Source organism: Equus przewalskii, chromosome 7, assembly GCF_037783145.1.
Source record: "Equus przewalskii isolate Varuska chromosome 7, EquPr2, whole genome shotgun sequence".
NCBI classification, from domain to species: domain Eukaryota; kingdom Metazoa; phylum Chordata; class Mammalia; order Perissodactyla; family Equidae; genus Equus; species Equus przewalskii.
In genome coordinates this window covers 49,751,560-49,774,114 of record NC_091837.1, presented here as the reverse complement: position 1 = coordinate 49,774,114, position 22,555 = coordinate 49,751,560, and the positions used below count along the sequence as shown (strand labels likewise).

Below are 22,555 nucleotides of genomic sequence, written 5' to 3'. Positions count from 1 at the left end.
TTGTCGGGGGCGCAGGAGAAAGGCGAGAGAGGTAGGAAGTGTTTCTTTTCTATGACATTTGAGCTGTGAGTTGTCAGGAAGGGAGAGATCTGAGTGGGTTTTTATCAGTTGCAGAGTGAAGCTCTGCTCAAAGCACTCAGCTGATGTCTGAGAGCCTCGGGGGTTCCACAATTTTTAGGTGGTAGCTGTAGGGTAGTGGAGGAAAACAGCATTTGGGATCGCCAAGGACTGGGTTCAGTTCTTGACCTCGCATCTTAATACCTGGCTTAAATAATTTGGGGGCAAATTGTTTAAATGCTCTCCATTTTCTTATCTGTCAAGTGGGGAATAATAATAGCACTTCATTCTTTGTTGTGAAGTTTAGATAGGATAATACATATGAAAGTGCTTTGCAAACTCTAACTGACCGTACAAAGGTCAAGTACATACGACTAAACGTGCCTCAGCTCAGTCCTGTGCTGCAATGCTGCTTATGCAATGGAGGTGGGATCAATTAACAGGCTAACTGCCTTTTTAAAATGTTCAACAGTAATTCCTCTCCTTTGTCCCCAATCCAAGCCAATTTTTATGCCAAAACAAAAAGAAAGAAAAAGAACACTGTTTATTTTCACGAAGAAGATATATTTGAAATGTAACTAGATTTTTCAGCAGAACCAACAAGGGTCACGTTAGTGCCAAAGGAGACATCAGGGCTGTTTGTGGGGCTTCGATTCTATAAAGCTCAGTCTCAAAAGTGTATCAGTAGCCGCAAATTAGTTACAAATTAATAGGGTGCAAAGAGAGTGTTGGCCTTCATTAAGCTCTCAATGGATCCTGTTAATCACTCTATTTTTTTGCTGGTATTATTCTACAGTGTAACAGTTTTAGATGCAATAATTACATAAATGACTGCCTTTACATCCTACCTACCTCAGTTTTTTTAAGTTGAAAGAAAAAAATCACTAAAAAATGCATGAGCTCACCTATTTGTATTTGTTAACTTCTCCACTCTTTTCCCTTGATAATTCCACTTACACTATTTTTGCTGTATTGCAGGTTTCATTTAACATCACCTTATGGAATCTGTTAATCATGCCTTATTAAGTAGAGAGGAAACGGGTAGGGAAGGAATTTTCAAGGGGCCTGAGAAGAAAAGGATCTAAAATGTCCTAACTTAAAATCCTACAAACGTTTAAGAAAGTAAGCCCTTGATTGTCTTAATTTTGATTTCATAAACAATATTTTTCTGAAAATATGTCATTTCATTGTTGGTTTTCTTCTGACGGGGTCACACACAGAGACCACTACCTTTTTTTACATAGATTAGAAGAAATCACAATCACCATCTAAAAAGTGTGTCTTCAATTCCTCTTTGCGGTGGTGGATGTTTTACTAGAGCTGTGTTTCTAGAACATCCGCCGCAGTTCCCTCTCATTCCCACACCACCCCTAAGATGGTCGTCCTTTGGAGCTATAATAATTTCTCTGCCCCTATACTCTCAAGAAAGCACATTGGAATTGCAAATAGATTCCAGGGTGGTTGTTATATAATTTGTAACTAAATAATTTTCCAATTTAAGCATTTTAGAATTAGTAACACATTTCTTGAAACATTGAGAAATGCCTGGAGATTTCTTATCCTAACATAGAGATTAGCAGAAACCATCCGAATCCCTGTCCTGGGGGATGTACTACAAAACAGAAGCATTCCGTGCCAGCCCGGTGGAGCAGCAGTTAAGTCCACATCTTCCACTTTGGCTGCCCAGGCTTTGCTGGATTGGATCCCGGGTGCAGACCTACACGCTGCTTATCAAGCCATGCTGTGGCAGGTGTCCTACATATAGAGTAGAGGAAGATGGGCATGGATGTTAGCTCAGGGTTAATCTTCCTCAAAAAAAAAAAAAAAAAAAAAGAGGCATTGATGTTGTTTGGATACATCTCTTTAAGAAATAATTTTTGGAATACTAGGCAACTAGTACCAAGGGAAACCTGATTAGCATTTGAACTTCACAGGGAGGGACAGAGACGGTTTGCAGGAGACCCTCAGAATCATTTCCCTTCTTCCCTAGCTCCCCAAGAGAATCCTGCAACACAGAAAACCTTCCCTTGTTCTTTTGGCTCAGGAAGCAGCCCTCTGTGGCACCAACCTCAAAGCTGGTGCCTGAACCAGCCTGAGGACACAGGGGCACAGATTCTTGAGTGTAAAGAAACAGATGGTTTCGTCACTACCTCATCCTAGTCCCTTCAAGACCTTGCCTCCAAAACAGAGCCTGGGGATTCTTATCTAAGGTTCTCAAGCCACCAGGGGAAATGCCAGTTGTGTGGGCTGTGACTTTGGGACGAGATCACAGAGCCTGTAGAGTCAAGTTGAACCTCCAAGTGCCGGGCTCGTGGATTTCAGCACACACACGGCTCCAGCAGAATGTTCGTGCAGAAGCTCCCCGAACAAGCTTTCTCCCTAAACTGCAAACTCAGATTTTCTCAAACAGATTCATCAAGTTGGAAACCTCTATATATACCCACCTCACCCTCTGTAGGCAGGAGCAATTTCAGAGCTGTCTTCTTGGTGAATTGTTAACCGGCTCGAAGTCTGGCAGTGCACCCAGAGTGGCAAGCTTTTGTTGGTTTGTTTCAGGCCAGCCAACAGGCGTTCGGTAGAACTGGTCTGGTGCCTCTGCAGTGCAGGTGTGGACCTGGTGGGGTAGGCAGTGAAGCCAGAGAAAACACAGGGCCGGAGCCCACGCAGACATGGCTGGCCGTATGGAATCGGCTTCCTCCTGCCCTATTCAAGCCACAGATACAGCGTGAGGATACTTGGACAGACCATGAAACCTTGAAATTGGGATTTCAGGAAGAAAAATGGTTAAAAATGCCAAAATCCTGTGTTGACTTAATTGAAGAGGAAACAATATTTAATTACAGCTATTTGATCACATTTCAAAATGGCAAGCCATTAGATTCAATTTGGTGCAACCAATGGTTGTTGGGCCCTACTGTGTGCTTGGGTTTGTGTTAGCACTGGGTATAGAGTGAAGAAATAGACAGACTATAGGCCATAGGGTTCAGACTCTATTCAGATAGAAAGCTATCTTGGGTAAGAAAAGTAAAGGATACTTGTGAAAGAAACATATTTTTCCTAAATAAAACTGAAGATGTCATAAATTCAGGGAGAAAATTATTCAGTAATAAAATGCTCTTTGAATGGCAAATTCCCACAATAATAACCAAAACAGAAATGACATGTATACTTAGTACAGATCTAATTTGCCTTTCATCTAATGATTTCAAAGAGTTTAGCAACCACTGCTGAGTTAATCCTTAGTACTAAACCTGACTCTTCCATCTTCTTTAGGAAAAAAAAAAAATTGGCACTAACACTTTAACATCCCACATCGAAGAAGTTCTGGAAACAAAGCATGCTCACCCCCACACCAGCACCAAGCAGCAAATTAAAGACAGTCTAATTTATTCAAAAAAGTAAGTAGGGACTCAGAAGAATCAAACCAATGCTCACAAAATGAAAGTTAGTGAAAAAAGAAGTGTAAGTTTATTTCTCGCAGGTAGACATGAAGAACTTTTTTTTTTTTATGATGAGGAAGATCGGCCCTGAGCTAACATCTGTATCAATCTTCCTCTATTTTGTATGTCAGACGCTGCTACAGCATGGCTTGATGAGTGGTATGCAGTTCTGTGCCCAGGATCCAAACCCAGGAACACCAGGCCACCGGAGTGGAGTGTGCAAACTTAACCACTATGCCACCAGGCCGGCCCCCATGAAGAACTCTTTAACACACCTTTGGGCATTCTTGTTGGGCTTTCTCTATCTCTCAGAGACCTAAGGTCCAGAGTATATTTTGGGAAGGCTTGCTTTATACTCAGAGAGAATTGCTTCCTCCTACTTTAAAAACAGAAAGGAAGATAAAGATCTCATTTCCATAACACAATGTATAAAGACAACCTGATTCAGCTGATGACTGCCAAGCCCTTTGATGGGTCCCCTCAGAACCATATTCATATGAAGGGTAAGGTTATGAATGAAAGAATTTGATTGTTTGCGATAATAAAGTGAAACTCTGCCAGAGATGGAGACGATGTGGAACAGACTGGATCCCTAATTACAAAGTAATCCGATACTTAGCACTCTCACCTGGCAGTCTTCATCTTCAAAGGATCTTACCAATATTAATTAATTCTTCACCTCCTTTCCTCTCACCTACTCCCCAAATAGCTACTCTTTAAAGAAAAGTCTGTCTAACTTTTTGGCTCACATTATCACATCATTCTAGGATACAGTCACAAGTTTCTCCTCCTTTTGATGTTTTGTGATGTTTCCTTGTGCTTTGTTTTGAATAGATATACATATTCTATGATCCTGCCAAACTCTTCTTAAAAAATACACACACATACAGGCACACTGGAGCTTCTCTGTGGAGATATTATTATAATAAAATAATACAGAAGTATTAGCACCGGACAAAGAGCAGAGATGGCTTCAGGTAAGCCTCTAGCTCATGTGAGCTAGGTCCTAGCAGATAAGTAGGACTGTGTCAGGTGTGTAAGAGGGAAATGCATGCACAAAGGCCCAGGACATGGATGGGCCTTGATGGTCCAGATATAAAGCACAATGCAGTGAGCTAGAGACCAGGCGCGGCTGTGGAAAGTTATTTGGAATGAGACTGGAAAAGTGACTTGCTCAAGGCTACACAGCTAGGTAGTGGCACAGCAAGGATTTAAAGCAGGCTGTCTGGCTCTGAGTCCATGCTCCATCTAACTTATCACCACCCTGCCCTTCCTCATACAAGGAATAAGATGGATATACAGAATAAGATGAAGCTCACAGATTAATGCGTGATACACACAAGTAAATTCATGATTACAATACATGCAACAGACATCGACTGGACATCTTCTGTGTGCCAGTACCCATGCTAGGCAAAGTGAATACAAAAAATTAAGCTCCTCTCTTTTAATGAAGGCCAAGGAGTCTGGTTAAGGAAAGAATAACAATCATAATACACACAACTGCTAAAACTGGGGGTCTGTCCAAAACACCAGGAAGCATAAGCATAGGGAGCCAGAGAAGGTCCCTCAGAGGACTTGAGCTGAAACTGGAGGCCCACAGTTCAGTGCAAGGTGCCATGGGTATGTGCAGGGTCATGATTATTGCTAGCATTCATTAAGTGTTACAGGCTGCCAGGCGCTGTTCTGAGCACTTTTCCATATTAACTCACTAATCGTCACAACAATCTCCCCTTCTGCAAACAAAGACACAGACACAGAGAGGTGAAGAATTTTCCCCAAGATCACACAACACGTAAGCGGCAGAGCCAGGATTTGGATCCAAGTTGGTTGGCACCAGAGCCCAAGCACTTAACCACTACACTCTACTCTCGCTATAGAGAAAGGGAACCCCCAGCCTGCTGAAGTCAGGGAAGGCTTCCAAGAGGGGCAACATGTGAAATCATTCCAAAAAGATCTCTGGGAGTTCAGCTATTGAGCGAGGGGAGGAAGAGGATGTCAGGCCCAGGGAGTACAAGCCAAAGAACGCGGGATGAGAGAGAAGTAATTGCAAGGAAAACAATTACCTTCTGGTAGCTGGAGGGTAGGGTGGGTGTTGGATGGTGGATGCCACTAAAGGAGCAGGCAGGGAGCACATTTTAGTCTGGGTTTGTGGGGTTTCAAGTAAGAGAAAGACAAACAGGCCAAGTTAATGGATATAAAGAAGGCATCCCATGGACATCCAAGAACCAGAAACCAATCAGAGCCTGGACATGTGTGGAGCAGCTCCCTCTTCCGTGGGCGGCACCACCGCAGTGTCAGCTTCTTCTCTGTTCCCTGAGTCACAGAGCAGTGGAGGTGGCCTGAGTCAGAGTGATGCCATTGGAACTGCAGAGCAGGAGCGCAGTGGGTCAGATTTGACGTGAACATGAGGGAACAGTGAAGGTGACTACTGGGTTCCTAGCTTGGGTGCATTGCAGAGAGAGGAAATAAGGAAGGAGGAGCAGGTTTGGAGGGTGTGATGAATTGAATTGTGCCACCCCCCCAAATTCATGTGTTGAAACCCTAACTCCCAATGTGGCTGTATTTGGAAATAGGGTCTTTAAGGGGGTGATTAGGTTAAACGAGGCCATGAGGGTGGGGCCTTCATCCAGTAAGACTGGTGTGTCCTTATAAGGAGAGAGAGAGACACCAGAGATCTCGCTCTCTCCCCACACACACACAGGGAAGAAGCCATGTGAGGACACAGGGAAGGCAGCCGTCTACAAGCCTGGAAGAGAGGTCTCACCAGAAACCAACCGTGACAGCACCTTGATCTTGGACTTCTAGCTTCCGGAACTGTAAGAAAATAAATTTCTGTTGTTTAATCCACCCAGTCTGTGGTATTTTGTTATGGCAGCCCAAGCAAACTAATCCAGAGGGAAAGACAATTAATCTACACTTGGATGAAAACACAGTAGATGGATTTAAAGGAAATGGTGAGTTCGAATTGGCAGGGTTTGGTGCTTTGGTGGAAGTGGAGGGTGAGAAGGAGCATGAAGGAGGAAGCAGAGGAAGGCATATTGTCAAGGTTTCAATCTTGGATAGAGGAAGAATTTCAGTGACTTTCTCTGAGTCTGAGACTTGGGAGCTGGACATGGGTAGAGAGTGAAGGTGCAGTTAGGATTTCTTGGATGTAAGCAAGAGGAATTCAAGTGATGGCTGATTAACTGTAGGGATGCAGTGGGACCAGAATGAAAGTGGAATCTCACTGAAACCCAAGGTCAGGATTCTAGGAGGTTCTGGCCTCTGGAGTCTGGACACAGAACAGCGCTGGGGGTCTCTCAGCAGGAGCTCATGCCACAAGCAAGACTGGGCTGCTTCAATGTCTCTGCTCCCTTTCTCTTCCCTACTGGCTGATTTACTCTTACTCTCATCATATTTCCTAGAAACAGAAACTGTTTGGCTCAGGAGTTTTAATCCAGGCTTCTAGCTAGCCTAGGGATTGGTTGTCCAGGGACCCATCCTTGATCCCGTCAGTTAGGGCTGGTGGTCATGTGATAGAACACCAGGCTTGACAAATCTGTCCCTTCATCAGTGGCTGTGAGCAAGGCAGCGTCCCTTAGACAGCATCTCTTACACACTTAGACAGGTCTGGGGTATGCCTGGCAGTGTAACTGAAACATCTAGAATGGAGGGTAGGGGTGGAAGGAAGATTATTATTTTGGTTTTAGGCTTGTTAGGTACACTCGTAAATTATGCATATATCTTTTTAGTTTAGTTTTCAAGAAATGAACTTATACTTTACATTAATATTCTTTACTCATTTAATAAAATGCCTTGGAGATCATTTCACTCAGTACCTACAAGTCTAAGTTATTCTTTGTATCTATAGCTAGCATTCTGTTGAATAGATGAGACACAATTTACTTACTCACCATCCACCTCTAGAGTTAGATTGTATCCAATGATTCTTTAGTACAAACAATGCTTCAAGAACATCCTTGTACGTTTTTCTTTGTGTGCAGCCTAGATTCCTAGAAATGAATTACTGGGTTGAAAGGGATGAGCATTTTGCCTGCTGGTAGCTACTGCCGAATTGTCCTGTAGAAACACTGTACCAATTTATACTTCCAGCAACAGAGGATGCATGTGCTTATTTCTCCACATCCATACGAACGTTTCTTAAACTATTTTGTCATAAATCCCTTTAGATTCTGCTGAAAGCTATGAGTCCTTGTCCTAGGAAAATACACAGTTGTATGTACAGAATATTTTGCATACAATTTCTGTGGGTTCTCAGACCACTTGAAGATCACCCAGGAACCCCAAGACTTTATAAAAGCTCCCCTGAACAGACATGTATGAATGAGTCTCCCAGTCTAGGGCAGTGGGTCTCAATCTTAGCTGCACATTCGAGTCACCTGGAGAGAGCTTTGAAAAATTCCCATGCCCAGGCCAATTCCATCAGATTCTCTAGGGAAAGGATCTAGGCATCGATATTTTTTGCAAGTTTTCCAGGTGATTCCAACATGCACTCAATGGCAAGAATCAGTGCAGTCTAGAAGAGGCCTACAGAGGGATAAAAAGAAGTAATTTGAAGACAGAGAACCCAAGAGTGTACAAGGGGCTCTCAGGGATCTCAGACCAGACTGCAGGCGTTTTTATTTTAATGAGTCAGGGGTGGGGGGTGAGGGGAACCTGGCATTGATAAGTATGTTTTCACTGGAAAACTGTTCGGCATACACAGAAGTAGAGAGAATGAACACACACATGACCTATGTGAAACACTTCTTAAAATGTTGCCATATTTGCTCTGTTTCTTGTCGGGTGGCGAAGGCTAACATTCCTCCCTTAAATTATTCAGTGGCATCGGTACTTTTTAAAAGCTCCCTCTGGTGATTCTAAGGTGTACCCAACCTTGAGAATCACTGTTGAAGCTTCCCAAAGAGAAGAAACTCCAAGCAGTGAGGGTAGAAGGAAGAAAAGCCAAATGCAACCCTGAAAACTTGCAACTTAGAACCAAAGGGCAGTATGAGCTCCAGTAGATGGCACTGATGAAAGGGGCTGGCCACAGGCATCAAAAGCTGTGACAGTTTGCTTCTAGCTGCAAGGGTGGGAGAAGGCTTCATGGAGAAGTGAGATTTGAAGCTGGGCCTTAAACAAGACAATTTAGATCAGCAGAGGGGAGGGAAGGAGGAATTTCCCAGTTGGAAAGGAAGCTCGTGTTTGGGCTGGTTCGGGCTTCCTAACAGCTCCTCCCATCATAGGCTCAGCCATGAGAATCATACGAGAGTCCTTCCCTGGGCCCTGCTTAAGTGACTCAGCCAGGCTTACCAGGCTCCACCACCTCAACTCCTAGCCCCAGCTTTCCTCCTTCCCTGTGCCAATTCTTCCCTTTGGATATGTTTATCTACCTTCTTCCAGGCCAGTGGTTCTCAAAGTGGGGCCCAGGAAGCAGCAGCATCAGCATCACCTGGGAGCTTGCATATTCTTGGGCCCAACCTGGGACCTGCCGCATCAGACCCACTGGGGATGGGCCCAGCACTGGGTTTTGACAAGCCCTCCACAGGATTCGGATGCGCGCTCAAATTTGAGGATCAATGTCCTGGGGACTCCCAGCCATGGCTCCTCCCTTTCCAGTGCTATGCTTTCTGGAGTCCTCCCCCACAGAGGGCTGGACTCTTGTTAGGGAGACGCAATGAAGAATGTTGGGAAATTAAACTGGGTAAGATTAGGGGGAGTTTGGATTTGAAACTAAAATAAGAAAGGAGCCACAATGACTTTTAGACCAGGCGAGAAAAAGTATAAAATGGCGTTGGAGACCACGTAACAACATTTTAACAATGCAGCTGGACCCCAATCCTCCCTGAAATGGTAGGCAGAATTGGTGGTGTGTGTGCATCTTCTGAGGCAGAGGTTTCATAACTCTCATACAATTTTCAAATGGCTTCATGGCCCCCAAATTATTTAGTAATCATTGCTAGAGAGGAGATTTTATTTTATTGCTTGCTAGATTATATTAGATTTTGAGACCGTGTTCCTCAAAGTATGGTCAGATTAGTATTAGAATTGTCTGAGCTGTGTGTTAAAAATGTACATTCTTGGGCTGTGTCCTGGACCTACGAAATCAGAATCTCTGGAGTTGGCACCAAAGACTCTGCATTTTAAAAGAAGTTCCCTAGGTGATTCTGGTTGATTCTGAGGTACTCAAAGGTTCACGAACTGCCTCAGGCTTTAAATCTAAAAGCCAGCAAGTCTAGGAAAGCTAAATTAATAGTGAGTTTAGAAAGCACGTGAGCCACTAAAGCATGGTACTAAGGCACAAAAGGCCTCACAATGCCACAGAACTAGGAGCAACAGCCAGAGCACACATTTTCCTGGGCATCTCAGTGATCATCCACTTAAAGCTGTATTCCACGTGTGTTACCATCTGGATGGCAAAAAAGACATGGACAGTGAGGGTCATCCTCAAACTCTGACAGCTAACTCCACTTCCCAGAGTTGGATAAAGAATAAAGTAATGCGTTTTTCTGTGGCAGATGGCAATAAGAGAACTACGAGAAAGCGACAAGGGAAACTGTTGACCACATGGACCCACTGAAGGTTCACCCCATCCTGGAGTCAGGCCAGGCATGTTCCTGGAGAGAATATTCTGCCCTTCCTGCCTCTTAGCATGTGCTTGGCAGAGTTTGCCAAAAACCCACTGATTACATATTTTGAAATATGTAGTACTTAAAAAGTAAGCCACGTAAGATCAAATTCATGGAGATACACTCAAATGTAAAGAGTGTTTTTTTCTGGGCAGTGGAAATAAAATGGAATGAACTGGCCCCGTAGATTCTTAAGAAAGTGTGTGTGCTCTAGAGTCTGACCCTCATTAGCTGCGTGATGTTGGGCCAGTTATTTAAGCTCTCTGGATTTCTACTCATCCAGAACAGTCTTCACATATATTCATGAGAATGATTTGACAGTGTTAATATAAAAGGCCAGATCCACAGCAAGCACTCACTCAATGTTAACAAGAAATGTGGCATTGGGGCTGGCCCCGTGGTGCAGCTGTTAAGTGCGCACATTCTGCTTTGGTGGCCTGGGGTTCGCAGGTTCGTATCCCGGGTGCGGACATGGCACAGTTTGGCACGCCATGCTGTGGCAAGTGTCCCACATATAAAATAGAGGAAGATAGACACGGATGTTAGATCAGGGCCAGCCTTCCTCAGTGAAAAGAGGAGGATTGGCAGCAGATGTTAGCTCAGGACTAATCTTCCTCAAAAAAAAAAGAAAGAAAGAAATGTGGCACATAGAAATTTTTCCAGATTTCTGTACTGTTTGAATCTTCTCCAATGAAGACTTACTGCTTTTATAATCAGAAAATAATGATAAACCGTAGTTTTGCTTTGTTTTTTGTTTGTTTGTTTGTTTTTAATTTAAGAGAATGAGCCATAAAGAGAGAAAAGATAGTAAAACAGATGCAGCCCCCATCAGGGGAGTCTGTTTTTATTTGGAGTAATGACAGCATGTGACTCCTGGGGTATCCTAATCAAAGCACAGACTGTAGGAAGAGTAAACATGAGGAATTATGAGTTCTATCCTGGTATCAACTGTGTCCTGGCTCTGTAAACTTAGATCTCCAAATAGAGGGGGTAGGTCACAGTGTTTCCTGCCCCCCCACCCCCACCCCAAGGCAGTCCTCTTCCATCAGGTGCAAAGCCTGGATCTGCAGCATCAAATTAAAGAAATAGAACAAACCCATCCCAGGGCTTCTTTAAATATTCAGATAAACCCATGTGCCCCTATCAGTTAAATTAAGCTTTCCTAAGAAAAAGTAAGTCAATTAGTTCAAAATGTGGGTTAATGCTTCTGGGTATTTAAAAGAGAAATTTTTTTTTTCTTTTTTAGTTCATTTAGAAACATAGCCACAGGGCAGGTACATACTCACTCCTCAGCACATCCTGTGAATTGCCACGATATATCTAGATACTAATTTCTGATACCTAGATCTTCAAAATCTGGTCCTTAAACTTTCTCAAAGTCATGAAGATATTGAAATATGAGCTTTAAAATTTATCTTGCTTTGCCCTTTTAGCTCATATGCTTTATCTTCACCATCACTATCAATATTCATCAAAGGATGCTTGACATTACTATAGAACATTGAGAAGATATGGTTCTACCCTAATTGAACTTCCTTCCTTCGTTCAACAAATACTCTCTAAACTTCTGGAAACAAAGGTAGGTCCCTAAGACATTATGAAACGTAGTTCTAGAGCTAACTGTGTGACGTGTACAGCAAAACATTTGCCAAGTGGTCTAGAGGCAATAAACCAAACTTTACCAAAATACAAATAAGATTAGATACTTCTTAAGAAGATGAATTTCCAGAAGCAATTTCTGGATCACAGAATATGAACATTTTCATGGCTTTTGAGAGGTTGCCCAATTGCTCTCTTAAAAGGCTACCTTAACTGATACTGAAAAGAAACACAAGAATAACATTTTCATACCAACATTTGGGTATAAAGTGGTTTTTTACATGTTTTGTTTGTTTTGCTTTGCTTTTACTAATTTAATAGGCTACCTTTTTGAAATGCAGCAAACAGTTTCAGGAATATTTTGTGTTCTGAGACAACTGTAAATAGTTCCTCCATTATTTAAAATACACGTGTTTGTTTTGTTACATGATATTAACACATACCTTTATCTCTTTTTCCTCCTTAGTTAGTACTGCAATAGCATTGATTTAAATGTTATTTAATAATAGGACTGACATCTACCTCAATCCTACATACAGTTTAAATATAAATGACTAGAAGACAAAGAAAGAAATATCATTATTAATCTTATGTTTGATTTAACTTTGACAGCCTTTGCATTTGACTTCTTTATTAACCAAGTGAAGTTTCAGTATGAGAATTATATAAGAAAGACAGATAGCACACTTTTAGGCTCCACAAAAACACAATTTACTTATGGAAAACTCCATTCCCCTCATACGTTACCTGTTTTTAAAAACAGCCTAGGAGACTGGTAAGTGATTCTTAGGTGGAAAGATCAAGAATTACAGTCACCAGGTGGCAAACAGAAACTAAAAATTCTACCCCTGTCAATCACTGGGTTAAGTTCATTCCGACCTGTTTTTTGACAAAGCATCAAAGATAAAAATAGGTAACGCCCTCCTTGCCCCCAGGAGCTTTATGTAGAACAGCCCAAGATTTCAATGGAAAACACCACATTCTAGTCTGGTTGGGTTTGTGGGCATTCCTTTTGCCCTCTAAGTTGCTCACTGTCATTTCTTCTAAGACATAAATGGGTTCCTATTTCCAATAGCCCAGGAAAGCAGTACCTGTGCTTTAGGTGGCCAAATGACAAAGGTGACACTGTTTGTTAGGCCATTTCTGCTGTGCTCAGAGTCAAAGGCCTCGGCTTAGTACTATTCTGGCTTTGCAAGATTCCCAAATCAAATGACACACAGAAGTATTTTAATGGCAGGGAATTGTTCCCTTGAACATTTTCTTTTTCATTCTTTGGTTCCTAGAAGCTGAATGTGGTCAAGTGGCTCAAGCGTGAGCTATAGAGACAAACTTTCTTGCCCTACTGAGGTCTGGGAGACCTTGGGCAAGTGGCTTAACCTTTGGGAGCTTCTCTGGCCTTGGTTTTCTTGTTTATAAACAAGCCTAGAAAGTATTATAGCCTTAAAAAAAATAATAAGCTGATAGGTGAAAGTTTCCTAATGTTCTAGGCACTGTGTTACATACTTTACTCATATTAATCTATTTAATTCTTGCCACAATCCTATGAGGTAGGGGCTATTATTATTATCATCCAGATAATAAAATAATGAGAGAACGGCAACATAAGAACGGGCAGCTGGTAAGGCCAAATTAGGATTCAAACCTAGGCAGTCTGGTTTCAAAGATGAAGCTTTTAACCACTCTGCTACACAACCTTTTGTTGAGGTTAGCTCTCTTCCCACACATAAATATTTGTATATTTACTGAGTGTCTACTGCATACCAGCCATTCTGCTTAAATATGCTAAGGAACTGTATTGGGAATGAACCAGAAATGCAGTAATAAATAAGACTTAGTTTCTGCTCTTGTGGAGTTTTCTTTTCTTTTACTTTGTAGAGTTAGATTACATGGGTTCTATTTTCATCTGAGTTCAAAAAAACATTACTCAAGATGATCTCCAACTAAATTCAACAGAATTGAGTGGTGAAACTGTGAAACAAAGATATGTCAAAATAGCTTCAATTTGAATTCATATTTAACCTCCAAAATACTTTATGAATCTTTTAGTCCTTAAGTCAAGCATAACTTAAAAGTGATGAACTAAAAAGTGACTTAAAAGCCCACAAAATTCCTTGAATTTATCAATTTAAATCCTCCCCAACCCACCTCTCTTAATTCATAGCTCCCTCCATGCCCTGGTCCCTCTACTTCTGCAATAGCTTCCTATAGAATGTTCCACTAGAGAGGGAGTTAGCGGTGGGGAAATACACAGTAAACCAAAGCAGTCATTACATTCATTTTAACTTGCAAACAATAATGTTGCCTTGTAGTTACTTTTTGTCCTGATTTTTAATATAGAAATTCAGATCCATGATATTTTAGATTTTTCACACACAAAAAACCCCACATTTCTTGCTAAATATAGGATTTAGCTCAACACAGATCCTGTTCATTCAATCATCAAGAGAAAGGACTGGAGTGCTCACCATGTCCCAGGCGCCAGCCTAACCTACGAAGGTATATTGGTTTAGCAGAGGAAATAGGCAGATAAAAAGCAACTACATCAGTTGTATAACAGATGATGCTCAGAAGACTAGAACCAAAGAGGAGGAAGAAGAGCTGAGTATGTCTTTTTATGGCATAACCTTTCATAAAGTGTGAACCTGAAATGGGAGGAGGTGGGTTATAAAACAAGGGGGAAACATTTGGAGTTTTTCCTTCCAAAATAACCAGGACACTACTTTCAAGTAATCTAAGAAACAGAGAAGCACGAATATATAGGTGGTACTTTATAATGATGATGACAGAGACCAAAAAATGTGAAGCATCTCGTTGAAATTGTAAACATCTTAGGGTAGTTTATAGTAAAGAGTTCTGATAATTAAATAATTGCAATACATGTTCCATATAGTAGTGGAATCGTTTTTACATAAAGAAACTATGAATTCTGCACAAGAAATAAAGCATCTTTTCAGAGGAGTGACAGGCAGCAGTCGGTTTTAAGTGGTGGGTTCCATGGGCTTCACGATGGGGCAAAATCCAGGTGGAGGAATCTGGGGCTAGGCTGACAACCAGAAGACAACCAATACTGCCTCTCCACCAAAATAAGAAGAAAGCTTTTTTGATGCTTTCAATTTGGAATTGAGTGGATGGAACCACAGCATGTTTTTAAGAGATCATTTATTAAGCTTGGAGTTGAACTCCTCTATGAACTTAACTGTAATTTTGTGTTATTGAGTTTTAATAATTAAGCAAGTTTTTCTTTTGGTCGGGAGAGGGAAAAAGGGTTTATAACTTCTTGGTTTTCCTGGGTGTTCTTCCCGGTAAATACTGTATATTTGATGAAGTATCATGGGCAAAGAATTTTGGTAGCGTTTCAAGAGCTGGTGCCACGAAGCGGATTCACAGTCGCCCGATAATCAGGCCAAGGAATACTTTCCAAGGTGCGTTTTTCGTATCTAATGTTAGCGGAGGTCCCTCCCGTTGTTTGCAAACTGTCCACGCAGCGTCTGAAGCTGCTGTTTTTCCAAGTCCGTTAAAAAGTTATTTGCGCTTGGGGTTTTCTGGTTCTGCCATTCCCCACCCCCGCCCCCCAGCTTCTGCCAGTAGAGACCTGCCCTGGGGGGTATTTTGTCCCGGGAGAACAGAACTATTTTCTGGAAATAAGTTGACGTCAACTGGGAGCTGTTTTGGGTTGCTTTGTTTCCCGGAGCGTCCAACCCAGCACACCGCCTCCGGCAAATTACGAGCAATTCAAAGCAGCTCGCCCAGCAGGGAGGGGAGCTGGGGGAGGGGGACCCCGCCGCCCGCAAAAGCGGGGAGACCTAGGGAGCGGCTCCGCTCCTGGGCTGGAGCGCGGCTCCTAATCCCCAGGCCCAGGCAGGAGCGTAGCCCCGGGCCAGCGCGGGCCCTCAGTTCACTGCGTTCGCGGTGAGGGCCGCCGGAGAGCAGCCCCCGGTAGGTAACTTGCCGGGCGCCCAACGGAGTTCTCAGCACCGCTGAAATGCCCCACCGGACCGTTCCGGCGGCTGGAAAACCTGGGAGCACCCCGGGACAAAGGGCCAGCCCTCCGGAAGTAGCCATGTGCGACTGGTGTGTGCCAGCTCGTGTGCGCGGGTCCGCGTGTGCAACTAACTTAGCTGCCTACTGCCCTGGGCTCCGGGAAACAAACACGCGTTTCTACATATTTCCGAGGGGCAGTGCATTTGAACAAAGACGGCCGCACCTCGGGGACGACTCCCGAGGAGCGCAACCCCCGGGTTCCTCGCCTCCCGCGGCGTACGCTTCTCCGCGGAGAGCAGGGCAGATGAGCGCGCGGCGTGTGCGTGTGCGTGTGTGTGTGTGTGTGTGTGTGTGTTTCCCCGAGGAGAGGGAGGGGGCCCGCGAGGCAGGAACTTGCTCTAACTTGTCCACACCTGGCGCGGTTTCCCCAACGCTCCGCGGCGTCCATGGCCAAGGAGACACGCAGAGGGCGAGGACTGATCGCTGGAGAAGACACCGTCAACTCCTACTTAGACGCCCACGCGGCTCAGAGACCCAGTCTTCCTTCCCTCCTTTTTCTTTCTTTTTTTTAAATTACAAATTGACTGATGGGTTTCTATTGATGCGTTAAATTATAAACTGCCCTGAACGTAAGACGGAGGGCAGGGGAGGGAAAACGGGCAAGTGACAAGACTCTCACAGCCGAACTGCAGAATTCGAGGCGAATCTGAGCACCCACTCGAGGAGCTGGCGAGGCTACCTCACCGAAGGGCCGCCCCAACCTAGGGAGGCGCTTCTAGGACCTGACTCCTTGGGTTCCCCTCGCCCCCGGGACTCTGAGCTGGCCGGCGCGCCAGGGGACACTCGGGCTGCCCGAGGAGGATAAAGTTAGGATGCAGTGAGAGCTCCGGAGATGGCCGAGGCTGTGCCTCCCAGGAAAACAGCCGAAGTCTCCGGCGGCTCTGGGGGCGCTGCCCGTGGGCACCGAGAAGTGGAGGCGGCGACGCGAGGACGCGCCCGGAGGCTGGGCGCGCGGGGGGCGGGCGTTTGGCTGGAAGTGGGACAGTGTCTCCTATGGGAAAGCGGGACCCGGCGAGCTCTTAGGCCGCCTTTCCAGTTTCGGAGGTGCCCGCCCCCGCGTGCCGGAGGCAGCGCAGCCCCGAGGGCGAACGAATGGCGGATGGTAAACTTGGAACGAGAGCGCGCTCGGGATCCGAATTGCCAGAATTGTGGCGGAGGCGGCGACGGCCGAGACCCAAGTTCACTTTTTCCGCCCGCCCGCCCGACGGGCTTTAGGGACAAAACAGGCATTGCTCTAGCTCCAACCAGGTGGAGCGCCTCGCCAGAGGGAGTTGTGTCAGTTTGCTCCGAGACAGGGAGGGCGGTGGCCCGGGCGGATGGGGAGGGGTCCCTGGGGTCCCTAGCGTCTCTCCCCGCGTCTCCCCTCCCACACGCCCCTCCCAGTCTTTCTTTCTCGCTCCCTCCCCAGGCTGGCTGAACCGGCGCGGACTTGTCCTAGACCTACGGGGAGCGCCCCAGGTCTTTAATGACAGCTTAAAAGTGCCTGTTGGAAAAGTCGAAAGGGATGAGGCTGACGTGGGGCGTGTTTCGCTCCTTTGCAAGAGTCGGAAAGGGAGCTGGGAGCCGTGCGGCTGGCCCCAGGCTTCTGCGCCTCGCCGCCAGCAAGTAGGTGGGGGAGCCGCCGCCAGCCCCATCCCGCTCCCAAGCCTCGCCCGCTGCGCCCTGGCCGCGGGCGCAGAGAGGGTGCGGGGCCTCGCCGTGCCTCCTCCACCCTGCTCATTAACCTGCCTGCTCCGCTCCGCTCCGGGCGGCCCCAGACACGGGCTTCTCGAAGCAGCACCCGCGGCCCGCCCGGCGCAGCCGCCTCCTCGAACCCCCAGCTCCGGGGGGCAATGAGGGGGCGGTGGAAGGGGCACTGCTCCTCGGGCATTACTTAGAGAAGCGAGACCGCCCCGCCCTCCCGCCGGCCCTCCCTCTTCTCCCGCCCGGGCCCGCGCGCCACTCCGCCAGAGGGTAAGTTGGGAGTGTTTCACCCCCACCGACAGCTCTCCCTCCCCTTCCTTTTTTTTCCCCTTCAAAGTTTTCTTAGGAGCGGGGAGAGGGGTAGGAGAGGAAGAGCGTCCAGCCAGCCTCCGTCCTCACCCTCTCCCTGTCTAACTTACCCCCGCCTCCCCTCCATCCCCGGCGCGCCGCGGCCCCTCCGGAGCAGCGCTCCTAACTGACAATTGGAGCGCGGCTCCTTTAAGAGCCCGGCTTTGCCTCCCGGTAGCTGAAGGTCATTAAACACAAAAGCTCTCAGCGCTGCGGTCCAATATAGCGCATGCGCCCTGCCCGAGGACTGGCAGAGAGACGGCAATATGGCGAGAATGCCTGGCAGCGGGGACTGTAACACCAGCGCGGGCGGCAGCGCCAGCGCCGCCGCCGCCGCCGCCGCCGAGAACAATGGGGAGCGGGGCGAGGGCGAGCGCGGTGCGGGGGGCCGCGGCCGCCGCCACGGTCGCCCGCACTACTGCAGCGCGGGCGAGGAGGAGGAGGAAGAGGAGGAGGAGGACGAGATCCAGGAGGTGCAGATAACGGGGGACGAGGAGGAGGACGGAGGTGGGGGGCTGGAGGAGGACGAGGAGGAGGAAGAGGAGGAGGAAGAGATGGGGCTGGACTGGGACGAGCCCCTGGAGCCCGAGGACTCGGCCGGGGAGGAGCTAGAGCCCGAGCCGGTCCATATGATCAATATGGACCAGAGCGCCGCGCTGGAGCCCGAGGCACCGCCGCGACTGCTGGCGCCCCGGGCCCGCGGCGGGCCGCCCGGGGACGGCGCCGAGCTGGACCCCGACGTGCTGCAGCGCCCCGAGCGGGCCCGGCTGAGCGAGAACACCCGGCTGGCCACCCGCTACGCCGTGCGCATCTTCCGGGAGTACCTGAGCGAGAAGGCTCAGAGCCCGGACTTCGAGACCATGGACAAGGGGGCGCTGTGCCGCGTGCTGCGCTCCTTCTACGCCGAGGCCCGCTCCAAGAGCGGCCAGCTCTACAGCAAGTCGTCGCTCATCAGCATCCGCAGCTCCCTCAACCGCTACCTCAACGAGCCCCCGTACTGCCGCACGCTCGACCTCACCAAGGACCCCGAGCTTCGCAGCGCCAACCTGACGCTGGCCGCGGTCATCCGCAAGCTCGAGGAGCAGGGCGCCGGGCCCGTGGTGCAGAAGCAAGCCATCACGCGCGCCGACCTGCGCAAGCTCTACACCTCCAGCGTCTTCAGCACCAACACGCCCTTCGGGCTGCTCAACAAGGTCTGGTTCGAGACGTGCATGTACTTCTGCACGCGCGGCCGCGAGAACCAGCGCGAGCTGGAGGAGGACTCTTTCGGGCTGGCCATGGACGAGGACGGCCGCAAGTTCGTCTACTTTAAATCCCTCGGGCCCTACCACAAGTCGCGCTCGTCGTCGTGGAGCAAGAAGCGCGCCGAGAGCAGCGACGAGGAGAACTTGCCCCGCATGTACGAGACCGGCACCGAGTTCTGCCCCTACGCCAGCTTCGTCAAGTACCTGTCGAAGCGCAACCCCCTCTGCAAGGCGTTCTTCCAGCGGCCCCGGGACCACTGCAGCGAGGGCGATGTGACCTGGTACGAGAACAAAGCCATCGGCAAGAACTTGCTGGGCACCAGGATGCAGATGCTCTCTAAGGCGGCCAAGCTCTCCAAGACCTACACCAACCATTGCATCGGCGCCGTCTCCATCGCCACGCTCAACAGCATCGCGGGCATCGGCACCAAACTGGGCTCGCCCACCCCGCAGGGCTGCTACGCTGAGGCTCTGAACGGGGCGGCTCGCCACCACTCCCACCACCCCCCCACCCATCCCTCCCACCACCACCGCCCCCAGCCGCCCTCGCTGGGGAACAGCTATATCCTCCCCAAAGACAGCCAGCTCGGGCCCGACGTGAAATCCGAGGCTGCGCCCAAGCGCGCCCTGTACGAGTCCGTGTTCGGGTCCGGGGACATCTGCGGCCCCTCTTCCCCCAAAAGACTTTGTATCCGCCCCTCGGAGCCTGTGGATGCGGTGGTGGTGGTTTCCGTGAAACACGACCCCCTGCCTCTTCTTCCAGAAGCCAATGGGCACAGAAGCACCAATTCTCCCACAGTAGTTTCACCTGCTATTGTTTCCCCCGCCCAGGTAACCAAACCAAACTCTATGCATGAAATGTTTCTCTGGTACCACTTCGAGCCTAACTTGTGCTGATGCAGGTCTGGGTTGGGGGGGAAGTTTTTAAAAGTAGCAACTACACCGAATCGGATTTGGTTTCACTCTTAGAAGCTTAACTCTGGGTGCTTTTCAGGAAAGTTTACACCTAACCTTAGATGTGAGAGGGCAAGCTACGGAACAGTCACTGCTGCGCAGTAACGCTGCAAACTTGAAAGTTCGCAGAACAAAAGGGTTGGCTCAACCCTCAGCCTCTCCGTCGAACGCCTGAGTTTTATAAGGCAAAGAGTGCAGGTATACTGTACGTGTAAATGAAACAGTTACTTAAAATAGTTTTGGATAAAGTAGGCATTAAAATACTCTATTACATATTCACTGTAACTTAGGAAGGTAGGAAAACAGTTACAAATTATTGAAAAGAAAACATGCCAATCCCACTTCCTGTAAGGAGGCGAGTTGAGAGACTGGCGGCTGAGTGCCAATTTATACTGTAACTTGTAGTCGAATGTAAAGTGATGTTTGGGGTGTAGTTCCTGTAAACTAAAGTCACTTGTTAAAGTTATTATTAGATGGAAAGGTGGTGTCTGCACTATCAGCCAGACTCCCAGTGTAGCGAGCCCCGTGGTGCCCAGCACTGTGGGTGCTAAAACATTGCCATCTTTCCCCAGCCCCACGGAGCTCACCATCTAGGGGGCAGATAAGATTTAGGAAGATAGACAATCAATGAAGACAAACAGCAGGGTAGAGTATCAAGATGGCCAAAGTAAGAGTGCTAGCGCAGAAGCTGTGCCACCCTGGGCAAATGAATCCACCTCTCTGGGCTTCAGTGTCTTCATTCAAAATAAGGGAACTGTTTGACATTAAAATTATTTAATTCTAAGCAGTACCAAATTCTAGGTCGAGATTGGGGGCCCAAGTGGATGCTTCTTGTCTTACTATTTTTCCTAGAGAAATATATTTGTATTATTAAAGTTATATTCATCTCTTGGATACTTTTCTTTAGGAGCCAGAAACCAGAGATCTTTGGGGACTGCACTCTATTCTGCAGGCAGGAGTAGCCACAGGAGGTTTTACAACTTTGACCTCCCTGCCATCAAGCAAAAGTAGGAATTTCGACTCTAAGTCTGGAGGGGTAGTGCAGGCCCTTCAAGGAACAGATGTCAGGTACCTGTGTGCTTTTTCCAAAGTGGAAATTCCAGTTCTGGACAAACTGACCCTCTCAGACGATTCCCAGCTAATCAGCAAGCCTCAAGGCCAACTAAGAAGGGGGTTGTGAATGGTCATAGAAACTCCCAGCTTCTCTAAAATACGTGAGACCTGCCGGCCGTGCGTCTCTCTGTGTTTCAGAGAACATTTCTGACAGACAGAGGTGGTTTTAGGGAGATTTAAGGATGGAGAGGAGAATTCTTTCTCTGTGGAGAATTCGGGTTTTTGCTTTTTGTTTGAAAGCAAAAATAGACATTCACCTTTTTCCAATAAAGTAAAAACCCTTAAAATGTCCTGATTTAAAGTAGCACCAGATTAATTAAGAGTTAAAAGTCTAAGAAACTTGGTTAAAGTGTCTATTGGCTTGGAATAATAAGGAAACAGTTTGTCTACTGGCATCTGTCTGCTGTTTTCTTGACGTCAGTGTCATATAGAATCATGACTAAAGAGCCACAAAAGATGGGGGGGGGGGTTGTTTAGTTGGTTTTATTTTGTTCTAAGGAATGCAGTTGCTGTTTCAGTCTTTTATTTTAACCGAGATAAATTATTTTCACTGAGATACATCTGTTCTATAAACTTCAATGCTGATTCCGTAATTATTCTTGAGTTACTATCCGGTAACTCCCCAGTTAAATATAGATTTGAGCATGTTGGTTATATTATTGTGGCTCTCAAGCATTATCTTAGCTATGTCCCTTCTAGTTAAAACATTACGAAAGTTCTCTTTGCCTATGTTTTACTCAGCTGTTCACTTACGTTAGAGTAAAATTTTTTTCATCAGCGTTAAAAAGTTTAAGGGAACTCTTTAGTAACTCCAGTTTGTGAAGTCTAAGCATTCTGAGTATGAAACAGAAGTTTGGTTTAACTAGGAAGCTGATATTGAACTTTTCCCTCCTGTATTTATTAAGATCACTGTAGTGACTGAGGCCCAGCGCGTTTCCTGGGATTAGTGACTGGCGGGGTTACTGGCCCAAGGCATTGCTTTAGGTCTTCAACGACTCAAGCTGGTCATTAATCCTCAGGAAATGCCCTGTGTACCTCGAGCTTCAGTCATTACTACTTAATTATAAACACTGACTGTCTAACCTTAATCCTGATGAGACCTCATCTAGTGGTGTCGCGCTGAATTCCACGGTTGACCATATTTTCTAGACTCGATAATACAGTCATGCTGTCATGCTTTGATTCTCTTCTGACATTGCAAGTGTCTCAAAAAACCAAGAAACTCTCTTCTTGAGGGTGTTGATAAGTGTGTCATTTGTGGGACTGGTTGAAAAATGAAGGCACTTGAGGATTAACAAAGATTATGGAATTTGTGATTTCTATTCCTGGGAAGTACCTGGCTTTGGTTGTTTTGGGGGGGGGGGTGCGGGAAGGGTCGGGGCGGTTGTGTGATGGTCACTTTAACAGACTCTTTCTCTTGAATGGCTGTGTTCAAAGTCAATGGTAGTTTTAGTCCCCTTTTCCC

At 46.7% G+C, this 22,555-nt stretch overlaps 1 protein-coding gene across 4 annotated transcripts in view; it reads left to right on the top strand.

The window, feature by feature from the left end:
- The window catches only part of KCTD1 (potassium channel tetramerization domain containing 1), a 190,345-nt gene that overhangs the window by 80,750 nt on the left and 87,040 nt on the right, over positions 1 to 22,555 (top strand). The window contains exon 1 of one of the 4 annotated variants that reach the window (XM_008527575.2): positions 16,818 to 17,701. The exons of 1 other annotated variant lie outside the window; for it this stretch is intronic. Coding sequence is in view for 1 of the 3 variants with exons in the window: in XM_070627513.1 (XP_070483614.1) it covers positions 18,046 to 19,854 (1,809 nt within the window). In the remaining 2 variants the exon portion in view is untranslated. Of the gene's footprint in view, positions 1 to 16,817; positions 19,855 to 22,555 lie in introns of those variants that run through there. 2 more of the 4 variants (XM_070627516.1, XM_070627513.1) reach the window with 2 other exon arrangements.